The sequence below is a fragment of the Pinus tabuliformis genome, chromosome J, assembly GCF_031772625.1.
Source record: "Pinus tabuliformis cultivar Carrire ecotype Pingquan chromosome J, CPIR1, whole genome shotgun sequence".
Classification (NCBI taxonomy): domain Eukaryota; kingdom Viridiplantae; phylum Streptophyta; class Pinopsida; order Pinales; family Pinaceae; genus Pinus; species Pinus tabuliformis.
Window position 1 is genome coordinate 497,011,514 of NC_142295.1, and position 21,398 is coordinate 497,032,911.

Below are 21,398 nucleotides of genomic sequence, written 5' to 3' on the forward strand. Positions count from 1 at the left end.
TCTGTTATTGTTCCACAAATGAGCAAATTGCAGACATCTTCACCAAAGCGCTTGGAAGGGAAAAGCTTGAACGATTTAGAATGATGCTTGGACTCACGAACATCTCTTCAGATTAAGGGGGGGAATGTTGACACCTAATCTTCATGATTGGGTGAATTTATGTAAATAATTAAATTAGGAATGTGAACAGTCATCGGGAGATGAACTGAACAGTCACTCCCTATTGTATATAACAAAGACCTACCTAATGGAATAATACACAAATCAGTTTTGTTTTGTGGAGTTATTGCCTGGCCTGACAAGAGGAATGATGTCCACTTGATTGGATATACAGATTTCGACTGGGGAGGCAGTGAGCAGGATGGAAGAATTACTGCTGGAAGATGCTTTAGTTTGAGATACTCCATGGTTGCCTGGATGAGCAGAAAGTAAGAATCAACTGCTCAGAGTAGTGCTGAGGCTGAATATATTGCAGGCTGTGAAGTAAGCAGAGAAGTTTTCTGGTTGAGGAAGCTGCTGTTCGACTTGTTTGAAGGACCAATGGGCCCTACAGTGATACATTGTGACAACACCAACTGTGAAGACCCAATTTTTCATGGAAAGACAAAGCACATAAATAACAAGTATCACTACATTCGAAATCTTGTGCAGGATGGAGTGTTGCAACTACAGTATATCTCCACTAATGAACTAGTAGATGACATCTTGACAAAATCTCTTCCTAATAAGAAGCTTCGTACCTGAGAAATAAGCTTGGAATGGTTGATGTATCCTCCCTAGTTGAGAGGGAGGGATAGACACATCATTCTTCTCTTCACTTAGGGAAGAAAGAATGGAGGATTGGGTAAGCATCTAGCATCTGATACTCTTTGAGGATGTGGTAGGGCATCCAAGATAAGAGTAGTTGTAGAGGACTGATACTCTTCGAGGATTGGGAATCCAAGATAAGAATAATTTTGGAAGGACATAGCCTGTGAGCACCCGGGGTGGGTATGATTACTATATTTTCGTTGGTTGCCTCTTCCATGTGAGATGCATAAATTTGGTGACCTTTTCTAAAATTTTGAGAGACATTGATGATGGTGTCTATTAGCCTTTGGTCTCGCCGGCTTTGTGCTCTGATCTTGTGGAGAGATAGAGTTGTTAGTCAATATGTGACAATGCTAGTTAGTATAATGCTAAACATATGGCTTACCAATTTGACTCTTCTTATGAGATCTCTTTAGATTGAGAAAGTACATATACCATTTATGAATACCTCCCTAGTTAAGAGGGAGTGTTGACAAATGTGTAACTAGTTTTGGTCTTCATAAATATGAAATGTACTTTTGATTCTTGTATATTGTAAAATGAAAGAAAAATAATTATTGCTATTTTGAAGCATGGGTTTCATGCTCAAGGTCTTTTATTTTAGAGGTCAAGCACCCAATAAATGCTTCTAGGGTTTGTCCTAGGTCAAGAAGTCAAAAAAAGTAATTGTCGTATGTTGAAGGCCCCATTGGGCACATTGTAACTTGTAAAAGGAATTATTTTTGTATTTAAAAGTGTTAACATACCCTACAAGACCAAGTCGGCCTAATTTGAGGTACTTCGTCCACCTTGGAAGCCTATATATAGGAGGGAAATCGACCTCCTATGAACACGATTCATTCTCTCATCATGCAAGCGAAGGTGAAGAAGAAAGAGGCTAGCAAAGGAAGAAGGACTAAGATCAAGTGATTGGGTAATTTCTCTCTCTCTTCACATGTGTGAAGGAAACTAGGGTTTTTGCTGTTGGGTTAGGGTTTTTACTGCTGCAGGATCGAACTTGGAGAAAGTGCAGAAAGAAGGTCGAAGGAAGGCTCATTAGGTCATCCTCAAGCCCTAGAAGAAGGAGAAAGTCAAGCAAAGGTCTCAAGAAGTCTTGGAAGCCCGAAATAAGCTCACATGTGTGGAAGCAACTGTTGCTGGGAGGGCCGAAAATTTCAGACCTGTAGTAGAGGCCGAAATTCTGTAGCTGGGGGTTGAAGTTGTGCTGCTGGAAGAGATTTGACTGGGTTTGACTTGGACAAAGGAAGCACATCATCAAGAAGGTCGGACTTGGTCTTGGAAGGGTATTGGTCTTGGTCTAGAGGTCTTGGAATTCGTCAATTGAAGAATCTATAAGAAGAGAAGAGATTTGTGGGTTTTCCTCTCAAGTGGAGAGGTTTTGGCCTTGGCTTGCAGCCTATATCCTATGTTCTTGTGTATTGTTGATCTTCTTGTTTTGGTAGCTGTTTGATGATAAGAACAACATAATATTAAGAGAAGAACCTAATAAGTAAGAAAAAGTAAAAAGACATCACAAGCAGTTATCAAGTATAAGAGAAATCATTCTAACTATTGCCCTATAGATTTCTCAACAATAATCACTAGCTACCCATGCACAGCTGGCAATCCCAAAGTGTTTGGTGGGAATGATTTTTGACCTCACATCAGAACTTTGCCTTTGGTGATATATAACTAACTGGGCTATCCCTTGGGGCAATATTTACACACACACTCACGCACATTAATTACAAGTTGCTCATGCATGGCTGGTAACCCCAAAGGGTTTGGTGGGAATGTATTCCACAACTTCCCATCAGAACTGTGCCTTTGGTGATATGGCCAAACCAACTGAACTATATATATATATATATATATATATATATATATATATATATATATATGCAGGGTTATTGCTTAACTTTGGTTGTTACGGGTCATCTAATTGCAAAGCACATCTTACACTCTGCATGGTATTTCTCGCTGTTGTGTGAGCATTATCCTTTCTGATAAAGTATCTTTTTTATTTGCACTGACATGTTTCAGTTGTTTGGCTGTTATCTTACTATGGATACTATTGCAAATTGATGAACTGTTTATAGCCCACATATTTTTCAGGAGCACTTGGTTGTTATTTCAAGGGTTATTGATGGAAGCAGGCTTTCCAAAATATCGTCATAGTTCAAGTTAGTTGTTTAATCTGCTTTTTATTTCATATCCTCCTTTTCTGTGTTGTATTCATCTATTGTCCTTCATCGCATATTAACTATGTCTGTACCTGTTCCAATTTTTGATTCCTTCGATGCAATTATTCTGTGGCTGGCTATTGTAGTATAGATTACTCCGAGTTATTAAGGCCTCTTTGTAGATTATTTTTGATTAAATGTCAATTACATCTTTTGAAGTCTTCTGCATGCCAAGTCTTGATGATCCATTGTGCTATTGGATTGTATTTATTGTTATGCTTGCAATTGTGTGTTCTAGGTGAGTTCTCTGTACGATTATGCATCGTTGAAATAGACTCTTAATTTTCTGATGGACAAGCTTTATGAGGGATTCTTCTCTGATTAATTGATTAATTTCACTTTTCTCCGTTTCAGTAATAACTATTATGTTGTACTGTTGTTAATTTGTTTGATAAAGCTTCTCTGACTAGCCGCATTTTTACTGAATCAGTAATAACTGTTTGCCATCCTGTTATTAATTTGTTGGATAAATTATCTCTTGGACAGTGCCATGCTATGAGGAAAATCCTGCTTCTCAAGATGTCCAGCTTATGCCAACAAAGAAAAAGGTACTGGAAATAGGCAAAGTCTCATCTCGAATCTGTAGCATAGCAGCTTGGGTTCTTAACCAATTGCCCCACTGTGGGTGAAAGCTTAGTTCTTTGATAGGACATAATAAATGCAAATCTACAGATACATTTTCCTTTAATGGTTGAGATTTTTGGGGATATTTTTGAAAGCTAATTTGTGAAGTTTGTCTGTCATTGAATACTGTGCTTTAAATTCAATTTATTTGCATGTCATGCTGCTCGGTGATTTGCAATTTGTCATATATCTTACTTAAGGTTAAAGTATTTGAAAACATACTCGTGAGTTGCTGCTTGCTGATTTACATTTTGTCGTAACTTTTTTTAAAGGTTAAAGCATTAGAAAATTGATGAATTATGGTAAAGAAGGATACTCTAATGTAAGAGTAATGTGATTTGGATTCAAATGCACAACTTCATCTTTGTATGTACATATGTGAAAACATCAATTTTTGAAGCCAGTCAAATGCTAATGGTGTTAACAAAAAGACAATAATGTTTTGTTCAAATGTGCTGATCAGTTTTACATGCAGTCTTGGGTTGGAAGTTGCAAGTGGTGACAGTCATAGTTATTGGAACTGGCTGGTCCAGACCAGAATTGATAGTTATTGGAACTGGCTGGTCTAGACCAGTTCACCCCTTGCAGTGTCTGAACTGTAACACCAGGCTGGTTTGTCCTGAACTGGCTGATTCAGGTTGGTTCCAATCTGTACTGACCCTCATCTGGATGGACCCCACCCATGTTCCATTTTAACCCAATAAAATGTATCGGCTGGTTTGTCAACTCAGTTTTCTAGCTGACTCCAGTCCGGTACCAGTATGACCCTTGGACTGTTCCAGTTCTGATAGCCTTGGTGACAGTTGCTTTTCACAACTGTGGTTTTTCAAGTGGAGCAATTAATTGCATAAACTGGTTGCATCAATCTGTTTGATGAAATATGCGTTTACCGCTGGTGTCACAAAGCAAAAGTCCTGCGGAAATGTGGCTCCTTTCATGGTTCTAGTATGATGACTTGTTTTTATGTTCTTCTGTAGCATTTGTCTATAATATATATCTTCCCAGTCATTTACCAAATTGCCGAGTGGTGGAACCATACTATTTTCAAACTGTCTTTTATTTCTCTGGTCCAGTTCCTTTATCATGTATGTCAATTACAATTTATTATTTTTTCTATTTGATGAAATTCTATGGCTGTGAAAGAGGGCTAGTTTTTAAAGGTTTTTTGCACTGCAATGTCTAGAGAATGTTCTAGTCCAGATACATATGTATTTTATTGTCCCTTACTATGGGTCTGATCAATGACTTTTCCACCTTTTTGTTAATGTACATGGATTTGCAGTTTGTGCCAATTGAAGTTATTTTGTTTGATCTTTAAGTAGATGGCTGTTAGGAAGTTTTGTGTGCTTTTTAGAGACATTATTCTTTATAGTGAATTTGTACAGAGCTATTGTTGAATTATTATCTCTTGAACCTAACAGAAAGCCTGCAAACAATCTATACAGATGGGGAGAAGCTCCCATTTACCTAAGTTACATTTAAGTCAGCCAAACAGAGATTCTGCCAAAGAAGCTCCTACATCTGCCTTTTTCTCAACGGGCCTTCAATCTGGACATAATAAATTCACAGCAGGAAGATCAGGTGGGAAGGTTCTTTTGCCCCCTAGATATGCCCCAATGCATGCAGAAATTGGAAATATGGATAGGGAAGTGCAAATTGCTAGTCCAAGTGACGATGTTGATCCTTTTCCCGACGTTGAAACATATAGAGGAATCACAGATACATATGCTGGTATGCCTGATGAGTGGCAGAGTAATCTTCCTTCAGTTCAAGGGGAAGATGAAGTTCAACCTGAATATATGACTATGGTATGTATTTATGCTGAACTTCAATTGGCTGTACTTATTTTTAAACTTAATTATTCAGGTGTATATTTGTTCTGTATAGCTAATTAAAGACATGTCGATTTTCAGCCCTTGTATTGCTATTAATAGTCATTATTCCTCCTGAACTTCAATTGGCTGTACTTATTTTTAAACTTAATTATTCAGGTGTATATTTGTTCTGTATAGCTAATTAAAGGCATGTTGATTTTCAGCCCTTGTATTGCTATTAATAGTCATTATTCCTCTAAAAAGCAAAATAATTATATATGTTCAAATTCCTTTGTTAGGTATGTTGTTGATTGACTTATGGCATGGTTGAATATTTGCCACTGTTTAATGGCCCTCAAAATAATTAAACATATAAATAATTAGAGTTTGTGCAGTGGAGAATTCACGATGTATTTAGGTTCTTTTATATAAAAAATGTTCATTTTATATTAAATTACAGGGATGATTTGACAGACAGAAGTGTAGAGATGAAAGTAAATGAGTAAATATGTCCCTTCTTGTGGGAATGAGTCTACTAGATTTGGATGGGTATATGTTTTTGGAATGGGTTTTTACAGCTACTGTATTTTGTTCAGATTATATTCCGGAGAGAAGTAGCTTCATTTTCTGATTTGTTTCATTCTGCATTTGCTATTTTTTGGTGGTTTACCTTTTCTATAATTTCAGAAAAAGAGAAATCAAGAGAAAAACCTACAGAAAAAACAGGGTTATGTATTGAAGCTGAAGCGCAACATATTTCAGGAAGAAAGGAGAGTAAGTATAGTTACGTTTTGTTTTTTGAATTTATAATTTATAATTTCTGTTTAAAGCAAATGTTAGATAGGGAATGTCAGTGTAAAGTGTTTAGTAACTTTGTTCTAAGTGGCTTGGAATTGACTAAATTGTTGAGAAATTTTATCTTCTGGACACCAATGATGACTCATTCGAATTTTTGCCTGAATTCCATTTTCTAAAATATTCAGCTTCAAAGCCAAAGGGAGGTGTGCAAAAGTCAGAAGCAAAGAGACAACACAAAGGTTACTGCTGCCAGAAAAGGAAATACAAAGAAGCAATCGAGAAAGTCGGAAAAGTTAATTGAGGATGAGTGCTTAGAATTGAGAGATCTGCAAATTACATCCAATGCGGTTGGCATTGAAACTGATGAAACTGGCAGACCAAATTCCGAATATCATGAAGGTTATATCTGTTATACTTTGTTTAGAAGATTTTTTTAATCCTTGTTTTGGGCCCCTCGAGACTAATTTTATGCCATTGAAAGCTCAGATATATGTGGCTAAAGTGTTTAATCCTAGCCTTTTGTCATGCTTTTTAACAATCATGAACACAAACTCATGTTATTGAAATTTTTATTAGTAAGCAGATCTGATGTCAAGAAACCTAGTCTCTCCAATACTAAGACTAAAGTCATAGGGTCAGCATTTTTCATGAAAATATTAGATAGCGTTATACATGCTAGTATATTTCAAAACTGAAACTGTTATACGTAGACAGAACATCACTGGTATTTGCAATATTAGCCACGACCTCAAAGAGAGATGTATGTGCAATGGTTACGGGAAGCATTTTTGAACAGCACTGTAGACCTTGGGTTCTTGCTTACTTCCAGTATCTAAGCCAGAGCTTAGCTTCTTGGTTTAAGAGCTAGTTATTCACCTATAGGAAAGCAGAGGTAGTTATTCACCTAAGGAAACTTTTCTTTGTATATTCTGTCACCGATTCCTATTCCTATTCAGAGCTAGAGCATTTCCAAGATGTCTTTTGATTCTAAGCATTGGGCTGTTGAGAGAATATGGGTAAAGCCCTTAAGATTCAATTTGTGGGCCACTTATGCGATTTGATTGAGAGCCTTTTTAGCTCCCACAATGTAATTTTTCATTGTTATTTATTTCCATTGCTTTGATAACCTTTTTTCCATATGCGGTGATTTGTTTTTAGCTTTCCCAGTAAACAGAATCATTTTCATAAAGACTTCACTCTGTAATCATATGTATAAATCTCTCTTTTTGTTTCTGTTTGAAGTTGGTCTTGATGTGTGGGTTTTTTATTGCTTTTCTAGGTTTACCAGGGAGGTTTCCACCTGCTTCATTGAAAATGAAACAACTTTGTCTGGCCCATCCATGGAAGGATTCAAAGGAGAATGTCAGAAATCTGTTCATGGTGATCTTACTTTATTCCATTTGTGTTTACTTATTTTGCTTCAAAAAGGTTTATAGGATGCCATTTGAAAATAGGAATTTGGCTAAGGTTCAAGATAAATGTAACAATAGGAATTTGTAAATGGTAATAAATAAATAAGCAGAGATACCGTATTTTATTTTTTAATGTTGAGGCTGCTAGCCTGTACTCAGAACAAGAAGAATTTTAAGGACTACACTGTTTGTACTAATCTGATCCCCTAAGTAACATGACACGAGGACACGAAGATAAGAGTATCCGACACATGACACGGGGGATCCCCCCAGAACATGACATGGAGGACACATTATATATTATATATTAAAAAATATAAAAAAATAGTGAATTTACACATCAAATATGAAATATACAAAGCATTTACATGATGAGGATACAAATTCAATCACACAACTAATGCATATAACCAAAATAGCATTGAGTGCAATCCATCTCTGAACCAAAAATATATCAACAAAGGTGCCCTAAATCACCTGTATAGTCCAAAAAAAATCATACTACAATAAATAACTAGTACTACATATCATCAAAATCATTGCTTATTTTGGGATCCTCATTATCAATATCGCCCTCTAAGCATTAAAATAAGATAGAAAAAGCTTAACATGTCAAATCAAGATTCTGTTTGAGTGATGGGTACATTTTTACTATGGTCATCACATAGGAGTTCAACAATCTATGATACCAACATTGAGGTACATAGAGGTCTTGGTCCTCTTAATTAACTACTAGTTCCATACCCTCATACATGACAAACTCCAATGGAAACATTGTAATCCCCGCAATCCTGAAATCCTGAAAACTGTTAAGTCTGCTGGATTTTGAGTGGGTTCTAAAATTCTACTTTCTCCATATGAAATCTGATGAGGTCGAAACCACTTTCAAGCATTCTGTGTCAATTCATGGTAATGTTAAAAATTTAAGTAAGGAATTTAACATTACCATTAATAGCATTAGTAGGGCTTGGACAAATCCACTTCCCAACACTTGGAATATTTTCTAGCATTGCTTAATTGCCCCTAGCTGCACTCCAAAACCTTTGAGAGCTCCAAACCCGTGACTGAATTGCATGAGAATGAGGCAATAAATTGATTTTAGGATGTTTTTTTTATTGGACACGTGTCCAATTTTGGGATACCAGCAGGGCTCGTGTTTCACACCAGTGAAACTCGTGTCCTACGAACAAGCCATGAGTCAAACTTATGTCGGACACGTGAAATATGGGACACTGGGGGGGAGGACACGTCCTGTGACTTAGCTGATCCCTAATACAAAAACTGACAAGGTACTCTCTTATGATCGTTGGATCATTATGACAAAGTTATGACCCATATGTCAAAGTGAATATTTCTGTGGTTTTGTGTAATAAATCATGTTTACAACTGCTCACATTCAGGTAGAAAGTTGCCTCATATTTGTAAATTCCTAGCTAGTTCCAATGTTCTTGCTTATGGACTTGCGAAGAGCATTGTGGACCATAAGCCTTTTTATATTTGCAAGTTATACTAGATATTCTTTATATGTTTGTTCAAATCGTGATGCTATAAACAAAACATTGTCTTTAATGAAGGCCTTGTTTTTTTTAACTATAACAGTTATATTAATTATTTAAAACCGGTTGGGCCAAAACCAAAACACACATGCTTACAATATTCAGAATTCCTTTTAGTGGCAGCTCTCCTTTTCCTTACGTAGGTGTAGATTTACTCTAGATTACAGGATCGAGTTCCATGTAGGTTTTTCATCATTCTTGCTTAAGGCTCCTTGTGGCAGGAGGCATGCCAGGTTTGCTTTTGTGTCTGCTTCCTTATTTGAGCCACGTAGAATATGGAAAAGGAGATAGGAAGAGAAGTCTTGGAGCACGTCGTCTGCTTCCTTATTTGAGCCACGTAGAATATGGAAAAGGAGATAGGAAGAGAAGTCTTGGAGCACGTATCTCAACTTTTGAAGTGTCTTGTTGAGTGCCAGATTGCTGAAGTGGTCCTCCGAATTTAATATCTTTATCAAAATTTCCGAGTCCCCGAAGACTTGTATTTCCTTAATGCCTTTTTCACGTGTTATCTGACAGGCTTTTAGCAACCCAAGGATCTCTGCCTTGTTGTTGGTTCTCTGTCCAAGTCCCCAACTGAAGCTATCTTCACGAATACCCTCCCGGGAGCAGATCATTCCGCCTGCTCCTGCTATGCCTGGATTGCCTTTGGAGGCACCATCGAAAAAGATTGTTGTTTTACCCTGTTTCCTCCACCAAGCTTGAAAATTTGCGTCCGCTTCTCGTAGTCTCCATATGAGAGATTTACTGGGGCAAGTGGTGTTGTTTATCCTGTCTCGAAATATATAAGTTCCCATCCATTTTTTTTCTTCCGGGAGAAGCATGTTATCGTTTTTAAGGGGATGATTGGCCACAGTCTCAAGGAGTAATGCTTTTGCTTTTTCTGCCACCTTCAAAGGGGAGGTTAGAATGCTGTTGAAGATCTGGTTGTTTTTGGCGAGCCATATTTTCCAGCGGATGTATTTAGGTACTGCTTTCCAGATTCTGTTCCATGCTGTCTTTCTTTGGGTCATGTGGGGATAACGCATTCTCCAGGTGCTAAAAAGGTTAGCTACTTTGACTTGCGATGGGGCAGAGACATTGAGGCCTTGAAGGATGCAGTCCCAGACTTCTTGAGAAAAAGAGAAATCCACAAACACATGCTCCATGGTTTCCTGGGCTTTGCAGCAGAGAGAACACCGATGTGGCCCGTGAATACCTCTTTTAGTCAGATTGTCGCCAGTTAGCACTTTCCCATGCATTAATACCCAGGTGAAGAAATTTATTTTGGGGAGACCGAGAGGGTCCCAGACTTGTTTCCACACAGATGCAGTATGGCTCGAAGCTTGCTGTGGTTGAAGAGAGGCAAATCCATGCCTTGTGTTGTAGATTCTAGTCTTTCCCCATCCCCATTTGTCCGTCAAACGCATGTGAACCGGTGCCAGTCCCGTTAACGCTTCTTCCAGGAGGGTCTTTTGACTGCGCATTTGATCTAGAACTCGAGGGATTTCCCAAGTTCGCCATTTTCCGGAGTCGTCCCATGTCGAGATATCTGCCAGGGTGAGGACTCCTTGCTGAATGAGCCAGTTCCTGATTTCTTTGATTGCTTCATTTTTTCTCAAAGGCGACTGTCCCATTATGCTGTCTTGCCAAAGCATCGTGTTTTTTCCATTGCCAGGAATGCGATACAAGTGCTTTTGGAAGAACTCTATCCCATGGCAGCAGAGATGCCATATCGACGTCCCTTTGATGCTGTTATCTATCTGTATGTTCCTTAGCGATGAGCCTTTTAGATATTTTTTCTTTATGACCTGACTGACAGGGTGTTTGCTGTTTGAGAAGAGGGTCCAAAGTATTTTACCTCCAAGAGCCAGATTGGCAAGGCCTGGGTCTCTTATTTGTAGGCCTCCTTCAGAGATGGGGCATTTAACTGTATCCCAATTCACTAGATGGAATTTTCTTTGGTTTCCTCTTCCTCCTCTCCATAGAAAATCCCTGATAAGTCTGGAGATCTGTTCCGTGATCTTCTTTGGAGCCAGAAGAAAGGAAGCCTGATAAATAGGCAGGGAGGACAATACAGATTTTATAAGGATGAGTTTGCCAGCATTGGTGAGCCATTGACCTCCCCAAGCTGTAATCTTGGACTTAATTTTGCTTATTACCTCTTTCCACAGTGATAATTTGTTAGGGCCCAGGGTTATTGGTAACCCGAGATATTTGATTTTATCCCAAGAAGTGAATCCCAAAAAGCCTAAGGAGAGGGCTATTCTCTGAATTGCTTGTTGATCCACATTCCACTCGTATATTGCACTTTTCCTTTTATTTATAAGAGCTCTTGATATGCTGCAGAATTTTTGAAGAATTCCACTGTAAACTTTGGCTATCTTGATGGAGGCTCCGCCCAAAAGAAGAGTATCATCTGCAAATAGTGCGTGATTGAGAGGCTCTAGCCCTTTCGTCAACCTGACTCCTGGAGCTGTCCCTACTTTCTTTTCAGCTGTCAGTTTTCTACTTAGCGAGTCTGCCATCAGAATGAACAAGAAAGGGGAGAGGGGGCAACCTTGCCTTATTCCCCTCGAGGCTTGGAAATAGTTTGCTGGCTTGCCATTAACTAAAGGAGCTATCCATGGCTTTTCAGTACAAGCTTTAATCAAATTGACAAAGTTAGAGCTGAAACCAAAGGAAAGGAGGACTTTGTATAGGAAAGAAAGATTTACTCGGTCGAATGCATTTGCCATGTCTAACTTTATGAGCACACCTTACTCTTGCCGAAGATAACTGGAATGTATGACTTCTTGCACTTGTATTACATTGTCCAATATATGTCTCCCTTTGACAAAGTCGCCTTGGGTGGGAGAAATGAGTTTCCCAAGCAGTGGCTTGATTCTGTTTTCCAACAATTTTGTTAGGATTTTGTAAGATGCATTGCAGAGCGCGATTGGCCTAAACCTGTCAAAAGCGACCGGATTCACTTCTTTTGGTATTAATGCAAGGAAGGTAGAGTTAGTACTGCCTCTCACCATGGCTTTTTGATGAAAAGCTTTAATCATCCTCAGAAGATCAGTTTTTATTATTTCCCAGCAGATTCTGTAAAAATGAATTGAGAACCCGTCAGGTCCTGGTGCCTTGTCTGGTTCCATGGACCATATTACTTTACAAATTTCTTCCTCGAAGAAAGGTTTCATAAGACTAGTGTTGTCCTTCTTGCTTACCAAAGATGGAATGTGGGAGAGAAATTCAAAGGTGACTTCTTCACTCCCATTCCCTTCCTCTTTATACAGATTTTGGAAATGATCTTCTGTTGCCTTTTTTCGCTGTTCTTGACCTTTGAGCACAGTCCCATCTGAGCAAGTGATTTCAGAGATATGATTTCGAGATAGCCGGGCGTATTTCGATCTCTAGCTTTAAGCCACAGGCTACGAGACTTAAGCCTCCAAGTCTCTTCTTCATGGCGGAAAGCGCGAAATGATTTGATTTGGGCAGCTTGTTCTTTTTCTAAATCTGAAGCAAAGATCTCCTTACTTTCCAAATCCATTTGCAGATCTAATAAAAACTGAATTGTCTCCTTTCTGTTGCTGGTAGGAGAATTTGAGGGTTCTTTAATCCATTTTTCAGAGCTCTCTTGGTTATTTTTAGTTTCTGCTCCCACACGAAGCTGGGAGATCCTGTCACAGGTATGGACCATGCCTCCAGAATAGTTTCCATGAACCCTTCTTTCCCTGACCAAAGCAGGTTGAATCTAAAGGGGATAGGGCCCAAATTTTCTTCCTCTTCCAGCTGTAAGAGAATAGGTTTGTGATCTGAGGCCAACTTTGGGAGAATTTTCGAGGAGATCAGTCTTTTTCCTAGCAACAAAGAGCTTTGCGCTAGGAAGCGATCTAGGCGAGCAGAGATGTGTTCTGCCCCAGCTCTATTGTTTGTCCAGGTGTAAAGACCTTTCTTCGGTTTGAAGTCAAGAAGATCCCAATGAAGTATCAACTCCTCTACTAATGGAAGCATTTGGTCCCTGCCACTATTGCCACCTCTCTTTTCTTTTGGATCAATGACGAGGTTGAGATCTCTAGCCACTATTATATTCTGAGGGGAGTAAATGTCTAAGAAATCAGACAAGGTCTGCCAGCATTCTTTCTTCTCTGTAAGGTGGACTGGAACATAAAGGTTGAATTGAGAGATGAGAGCTTAATAGAGAGGTGTCGAAGTTCGGTGAATATCCAATGTTGGGTCTCAAAGGAGCTTTCTAGTTGATACTTGTCCTCTGAACACAATGTTGCTAGGCCGCCAGAGGTACCTCTTGCACTAATGGCCTTTCTTGCATTTTTTCCCCATTTTAATTTGTTGATCTCAAGAAGGGTTTCCCCTTCAATCTTAGTCTCTTGGAGCATGAGGATCTCGGGAGTTTCTATTTTCAGAAGATCTTTGACTGCTTCAACTTTCGAAGGGTTTCCCAAGCCTTTGTGATTCCAAGAGACTTGTTTCATTATTTAACAGGATTGGAGTGAGTTGATCCCCCCTTAGAGGGCCTTGTTTTGGTGTTTCTCCCGATAGACATTTCAATGGTGGATTGGCTGCCTTGCATTTTTTGCCTGTCCGCCTCTTCTTCCTTGGCTTCCTTATGAGATTTCCTTCCAACTCTTTTAGAGGGTCTCTCGAATGTCTCGTCTTCCGATGACCCAGAGGTTTCTGGGGGTGTTTTCCTTGCCATTTCTACATATGTGGGTGAGGAGGAGGTTCTTGCTGGGGATTCAAGTTGGGTTACTTCTATGTTCTTCTTTTCTGCTTCGAGCGAGGGAACTTGTCGTTCAATCTCCTCTATGTCTGTTTTTGGAATTTTGATTGAAGTGCTGAGGGTTTTGAATGGGTTTATTAAGGCCGTTGTCTTTAGCTGTTCTCCTCTTCCTTCTGTTTGAACCATTCCTGTTAAGGGAGTTCCAGACTCCATCGGTACCTCTTTCCCTTTATTCTTGATACTCACCTTGGCTTGGACTGCTTTCTGCACCTGGATCCATTTTTCTCCTTTCGACTTCTCTATATCTTCCTCCTCTTTTTTTTGCAGTATCTTGCGAAATGCCCATATTCATGGCAATTTCTCCATTTGAATGGTAGCTGCTTGTAGTCTAACTCTTGGATATAAGACCAGTCTGCTATTGTTAACTTTATGGCTTCAGGTAACCCTATTTCCAAGTCGACTTCGACGCATATTCTTGCACATGAATACTGATCCCTTCTCTCTGCTCTGTCCTTGTATTTTCCCAGGGTGTTACCAATCGTTTCTAGTTACTGTGGGTTCCAGCAGTGTAGTGGAAGATGAGGGAGGCGCACCCACACTGGAACTGTTGACGGCACATCTTGTGTCGGATCGAAATCTGGTGACCATGAGTTTAGATACAGACCCTGAGGTCCCATGAAATATGGTCCATTCCTAAAGATGAGATTTCTGTCTTCTACTGAATAAAAAACAAAGACAAAAAAGCCCTTACCAACCAGGAAGCTTCTGATGCCTTCCTTTACTAGTGGTCGCTAGTTCCTTTGTACCCACGCCTCGACAGCCTTGGGGGAAGGCCATAGCCTTGTAAATTGAACGATGAGCCCTCTTTCAGCTAAGTTCAAAGCAGATCTGCAAGAATCTTCAACGGGCAAGGCGACTGTGGGGATGCTGTCAAGTTTCTTTACAAACTTGCGCTGAGTTTCCCTTGCTGGGCGTTTACTACTGTCGCCGATCAGCTTCCTGAACGCAAGGATCTCTGGTGGAGGAGGTGAAGGAGGAGGGGCCTCAGGGCCCCCTCTCCGGGCCATGGCGATGGAGGGAGTACTGCACCAGGGGCTGCTGCTGCACGTGCGAATTTTCCAGAGAGCGAAGTTTTTATCTTAATGAAGGCCTTGTTATCAAAGAAGTTTGATGGCATTTATTTTTTGATTGTACATGTTAAATGATTGAAATTTGCAGTAACTTGTAGCATTTATGGTCTTGAATCTTGATAGAACTGTTTTGTTTAGTTTTCTTCTTAATTTTGAGGGGACATGAAAAATTTATTTTCCAAGCATGTCTTAGCATTCTTGTTATAACATCATTGGTGTACAAAGACTAGGATGGACAGTGCACATCTCAAGCGTTGCATTGCAAGGAAAAAAATCTAAAGGATATGTGTGCTTTTTCTTGTGTAATCTTAGAAATTACAAGATATACCTTAAAATCAGGGCATTTTCTTTCAATAATTTTCTTGTTATTGTATTGGCTGAGCTAAGGTGAAATTTGTCTTTCTGTTTCATTGTGCAGGTCTTTCGATTTTTATATACTTTAGCTGATGTGATCGGTTTGTGCCCATTCACACTGGATGAGTTTCTTCAGGCTTTCCATGACCATGTATGTTCTTTGATTGTTATTGATTATTTATTGGGTCTCAAAGAAATATATGATGGTTGTGGTTTTTGGATATGAATTGTGTATAACGCTTGATGCTCAAAAGCCAAAGCATACTAGTTCAGCAGAAGCCTGGAATACATGAAAATTCTGTAGGGTTTCATCACATATCGTGAAGATCCTGACATATGACTCCATGGATTTGCAGAACTTACAGAAAATCTGATCCATTCAATCTCTTGATCTCGCTTTGATTCCCCTTGAAGTTTTTGATATTGTACTTATTTAAGTGTATATTCTAGGATATTTTTGCAATATGAATAGTGTAGTTCTCTCTGGGTCTTGCTAATATATTTTAGTAATGTTCTAAATTTATTGGCATGCAGGATTCAAAGCTACTTGGGCAAATTCATATTTCTCTTCTGAAACTTCTTCTAGAAGATGTTGAAAGTGAACTTCAGAGCTCTGTCAGTGCTGGCAAACGGATTCAATGTGATTCTTCTCTAAATGATGGCAGCTTTCTGAGATTAACCCAAGCTGTAAGCTTTTAATACTTAGAGTAATCTGTTTTTTGTTTGTAACAAATTAAATACTAAACTCCTGGAAATTAATGTCTTCTGCTTCTCTCATAACTTCAGTTGTAGTCCAAGTTTTCTCTCAGTTTGCACATCTTCATTTAATGGTCATACTAGAAACCACACCAAGTTTGTTTCTGAATTTTACAAATTTATTTGGGTGAAGACACTTGGTGAAAATGTTTATACTCTGGAGTCTAGTTCTGAGTTGGGTAATAGTTCATCTCAACTTCCGCATCTTCTACAAGCTGTCGAATGGAATAAAATGCACATCAATATGTTTTAACTTTTGTCTGCTTATGGAAAACAGGGTTTTTTGTCAACTTGAGAATTCTTTGGTTATCACAAAAAAATATATTGGGATCCTCATCATCAATATCACTCTCTAAGCATTAAAATAAGATAGAAAAAGCTTACTATGTCAAGTCAAGGTTTACTAGGGTCATGACAGAGGAGTTCAACAATCAATGCCACCAACATCAAGGTACATAGAGGGCTTTGTGCTTTTGAGTAAATGCTAATTCCATACCTGTAATACATGATAGAGTCCAATGGAAACATTGCAATCCCTCCAATATGGAAATCCTGAAAACTGTTAAGTATGCTGGATTTGAGTGGGATCTAAAATTCTCCTTTCTCCATATGAAATCCAATGAGGTTGGAACCACTCTCAAACATCCTGAAACAATTTACTTTGAAAATTTAATATTACTATTAATTACATAGCATTAGTAGGGCACTAGGGTTGGGTATTAGGATTCCCTGCTCATTATTTCTTTTCTTTCTTTATAATTTGAATTTCAAGAGTGCTTAGTCACATCATACAGAACTGGCTGGTTCTGTACACAATCAGCTGTTTTGTCACTGAACCAGCCAGTTTCATACCAAACTGGCCTTTTCTGGTACAGGGCAATTGGCTGTACCAATTTTGCCTCCATACTGGTCTGACTGGTTGTTTACACTGGTCTTGGTCCAGTTCTAGTAACGCTGGTTTTATTATGGACACAAGTGTGCACCGCTTTCTGTTGAAAATAGTAGCAAGAAATTGATTCCTTGATTTGTGCCTTAATTCAAGGAGTCAAATTCGAGTTTCTTCTTTGGCATGCTCGATTTCTTAAAAATTAGGATGAACTATGATGCAGTTAACTAATGTGATTAAGTGGAAGGACGAGTTACTTGTCTGCTAGTGCGAGTTGATTGAGGAAAATGATGAATGGTTGAGTTTCAAGTCTTAGATTTGAGGCAAGATGAGTTGCATGAGAGTTTTCACTTACTTAACTCAATCAATCACAAAATCATTCCTTAATTATAAATTTTCTAAACTTAGCCATTCAAATTGCTTTAAAAGAAGGAACGAAGGCACAATTTGTATCATAATTTGTGTGAGCTTGTGAGATAAAAGTGCCAAGGGACCTTGTGCGAATTATTGGAGAGAGGCAATTTCCCAAGGAAGTGCGCATAGAAATAAGAGGTGAATTTGTGCAAGGAATTTGGTCATCTAGTGTGCACAGACTTAGGAGAGGATCAATATTCTTGTAGATTGTTTCAAGGTTGGTCTGAGGCTGAGCGCGTTGGAAATTGAGAGGTTTTCAATCTTATCATTAGATTTCCATTACATGATTAATTACTTGTGAAACTGTTAGCATTTTGTTATTATGTTTTCATTCTTCATCAAACAATTATCATAAAACATGAAGAACACAAAAGACAATAGAACACCAGATATAGGCTCCAAGCCAGGGCAAAACCCCTCTAAGGGGAAACCTAGAAAAATCTCTTCTTATAGAGTTAGATCAAATGAGATATCCAAAACCCATAACCACGAAGATTTCCACGTATAGATGTCAAGTCAAATCATTCTTCCATCCAACAGATTCACTAGCAAGAAACCAACAACAAGAGATGTACCAAGGCAAATCTTCTTCCAAACATAGGCCTTCCTCACCTTCTCTTTGATATTTCAGACCAAAACCATCTGAGTGTGTGTCCAAATGAGCTCCATCTACGCTCTATTTATATAGGTTAGAGGGGTGCGAGACACGTCCATTGGAGCAGAGCCGACTTGTCATGTAGGCCGACTTGGCATCTAGAGGGGTCTCTGTCCCAAAATTTACATTTAAAAATTTCTTTTCCTTCTTCTTTTACAATAGGGCCAACATAGGACTTTGACTCCTTGACTCAAAAACCTAGAAGCACAAAGAACATGCTTACCTAGAAAGAAATAATAATACATTTTCTTTTGCTTTTTATGCAAAATACATAAAGATGCAAATTATGAAGACCGAAACTAATTACATCCTCCAACACTCCCTCTTAACTAGGGAGATATTCATAATTTGTACACCTGGTACAAGGATAATCTCAAACTGAAAGATTCTCATAAGAAGAGTCAGATTGATAAGCCATCTGTAAGCATTAAGATTATGACTAGCACTATCATTGAGGCCTAACTTGACAAGCTCAACTTCATTTGACAACATTATGTTGAGAGGCGTTACGTGAGATACCACACTACCTCTAAGGCACATACCCCATTGTTAAAACTGGCAACTAGGGCCAAACTCCATGTGGGTCGTCTTATTTATGGCAGCTGATATTTTTCTTGGATCTCTCTCATTGAGAGGTGTAGGATTGATCTAAAGATCATCCGATTCCAATAAGTATTCATGGAGTTATGAAGTTGTTTGTGTTATAAGACAATTTGACAAGGTCAGCCAGAAACCAAATTGCCCCCACTTGTGCTCAACGTTTTAGTATAAATAGAGGTAGCCTTCAAGTCATTTACACACTCACACTCTTGTGATCTCTCTCTTCATTCTGTTTTGGGTTTTGATGAAGGAGAGATCTAGAGGGAGTGCCCTAGGCTCTACGCTGCCCTAATGAAGAAGCCCTAACCATCCTTAACGCAGTCATGGAGGAGACTTCTATAGCGCAGTAAGGAGAAGTCCTAACTGCCCTAAACGCGGGTCTGGAAGAGACCCTAAGCTGAGGTGAAGAGATCTAGCCCTAGCCGCAGATCTAAATGGAGTCATAGCCACAAACAAGCCCTAGCCGCAGTCATGATAAAAGCCCTAGCTGCAGGTGGAGAGGAGAGCTCTAGCAGCCGTTAAGGAAGAGGTCTGGCCGCAATTAAAGGAGGCCTAAATCCGCAGTAACGAGAGGCCAGATCCACAACAATTGAGGAGACCTATACGCAGCTAGGAGAGGAGGCTTAATCTACAGTCAAGAGGAGCTCCTATATGCTATCAAAAGGAAGTTCTAATCTACTGTAAAGCGTAGCCTAAATCTGCAGTAGAAAAGGAGACCTAGCCACGTAAGAAGGAGCCTATGTGTGCTGTAGGTGACAACATGGAAATCCATGTGTGCTATAGGTGACAACATGTTCAATAAGACAGTTACAAGGCATGAGTTGAGCACTGGGAATTCGCTGTCATAAGAAGAAGAAGTGCATTGTAGAAGTCTGCTCTCTAGGCCGAGTTTGCTGGTTAGTAGGCCAAGTTTAGGAGTGCAAGGTCATCACCTTATTTCAGTTCTGGATGGATAGTTTGTGTGGGCAACTATCTTCAGTGTAAGGTGATGACTGTGTTGCATGAACACATGACAGTGACATCTTCAGTCTAATGTATGGCATGTCAGATATATACATGCTGTAATGAATGGACAAAGATTCTGTGATGAAACAACAGGATGTCAAGTGAAGGACAGTGTTGTGGAAGGCAGTGACAACGTTCCCTTAGAGGACAGTTGCAGACAACTCCGGGCAGATTTTGTGACTGTTAGTTGGTTGCACTTTGGACTTGTTGAAGGAGTAGCTGCTTTGCTAGGCTATAAGCCATAACAAGTAGCTAATACTGGTGAGTGTAAATGATTGCAGCATATTGGAGGCAATGATGGATGCAACATATTGGAGGCAGTGATGGATGTAGCACAATGATGAGAGCAACTCAGTGATTGGGAGCAGCACAGTGACAGGTGCAACGGTATGAAGTGTACAACATGGTCATTAGGTCCAACGCTGTGACGAAGGGTGCAACATGGTGAGGCGCTGTATGATGACGAGATGCAACACAATAATAGGTGAAGGAGTCACCTTGGAGAATTAGTTGAAGCAGCATGTCTTCACCTAATCTCACGTATCATCTTCTTAGAGATGATCTATGCTCTTATGTATATAAGTCAAAGTGTTGACTTCTGTTGTAAATGTACTATCTCTCTCTCTCTCTCTGTTGAACTATTGAAGAACATATAAGAAGAATTGATCAAGGGTTTCCCCACATTGGGGTTTGTCCTTGGCTAGCACCACATCTTGTGTGTTCTTGTCTTGGCTTGTCTTCTGCGATTTATGTTTATGTTCTAGTTGCAATTTACTTTAATGCTGATGTGATTGCTAAACTGGAAAAGATATTGAGCTACCTTTGAAAATTGAAATAAATTGCTCTAAGCATAGAACATACCTAAAATTAACATGGTAACAGAGCTGAGGTGAAGACAATGCCCAAGCAAGAGTGAAAGAGCAATCATCGAAGACAATTGAGTAAGGATGAAAGGATCAATGGATTCCTCATCCCTCTTCAAATTCACCAAGGGTGAAGTCGAAGGAGAGAATATTATCAGAATGGCACAGTGGAAGTTTCTGATGGCCTACCTAAAGATCACTTCAATGGGAAGTCAGGATCTAAGGGTGGAAGGAAAGGCAGATGCCTTGGTTATAATAAGTTCGACCATTATGTGAAGGAGTGTCCGAATGGCAGGGACACATCACTTGACGATGATAACATTCATTCCAGGGACATCTTAATGATCAGAGGAATGGCAATATAGGTCATCAAGGAAATGGCCGACTCTTCAGAGAAAGCAAGGAACCCCAGGTATGAAAAATCAAATATTGATCTTGATAAGATAAAGAAGCGTTATCTTGTATTGGCACTCTCCCTCAGATTCTATGGGAATTTGGCTTATTGATTATAGTGCTTAAAGGCACTTCATCGGATAGAAGGGTGCTCTCTCGAATTTGGTAAGAGATGGAAACAATTGTGGGATTATACTTGGAGCCGATTCCACCTATCCGGGAAAGGGTGTAGGGAATGTTACCCCTCAATTGAATAAGGGTAACTTGATTCATTTACAGACTCTCTTTTATGTGCTTGATTGCAAGAAGAACCTTGTGTCCATTTTGGCAATGGAAGTCAAAGGTTTCAGGGTGGCATTCATTGATGGAAAGGTACGTGTTTGAAAATAGAATTTTCAACGCTG

General features: G+C 39.2%; 1 protein-coding gene across 3 annotated transcripts in view; it reads left to right on the forward strand.

The window, feature by feature from the left end:
* LOC149227964 (Homeodomain-like transcriptional regulator) overlaps nucleotides 1-21,398 on the forward strand; it is a 97,835-nt gene that overhangs the window by 33,428 nt on the left and 43,009 nt on the right. For 2 of the 3 annotated variants that reach the window (XM_089378013.1, XM_089378014.1), the window contains exons 4-10: nucleotides 3,519-3,580; nucleotides 5,078-5,464; nucleotides 6,158-6,244; nucleotides 6,454-6,667; nucleotides 7,548-7,648; nucleotides 15,487-15,573; nucleotides 15,957-16,109. In XM_089378013.1, the coding sequence (XP_089234139.1) occupies nucleotides 3,519-3,580; nucleotides 5,078-5,464; nucleotides 6,158-6,244; nucleotides 6,454-6,667; nucleotides 7,548-7,648; nucleotides 15,487-15,573; nucleotides 15,957-16,109 (1,091 nt within the window). The remainder of the gene's footprint in view (nucleotides 1-3,518; nucleotides 3,581-5,077; nucleotides 5,465-6,157; nucleotides 6,245-6,453; nucleotides 6,668-7,547; nucleotides 7,649-15,486; nucleotides 15,574-15,956; nucleotides 16,110-21,398) is intronic. The other variant, XM_089378015.1, reaches the window with a different exon arrangement.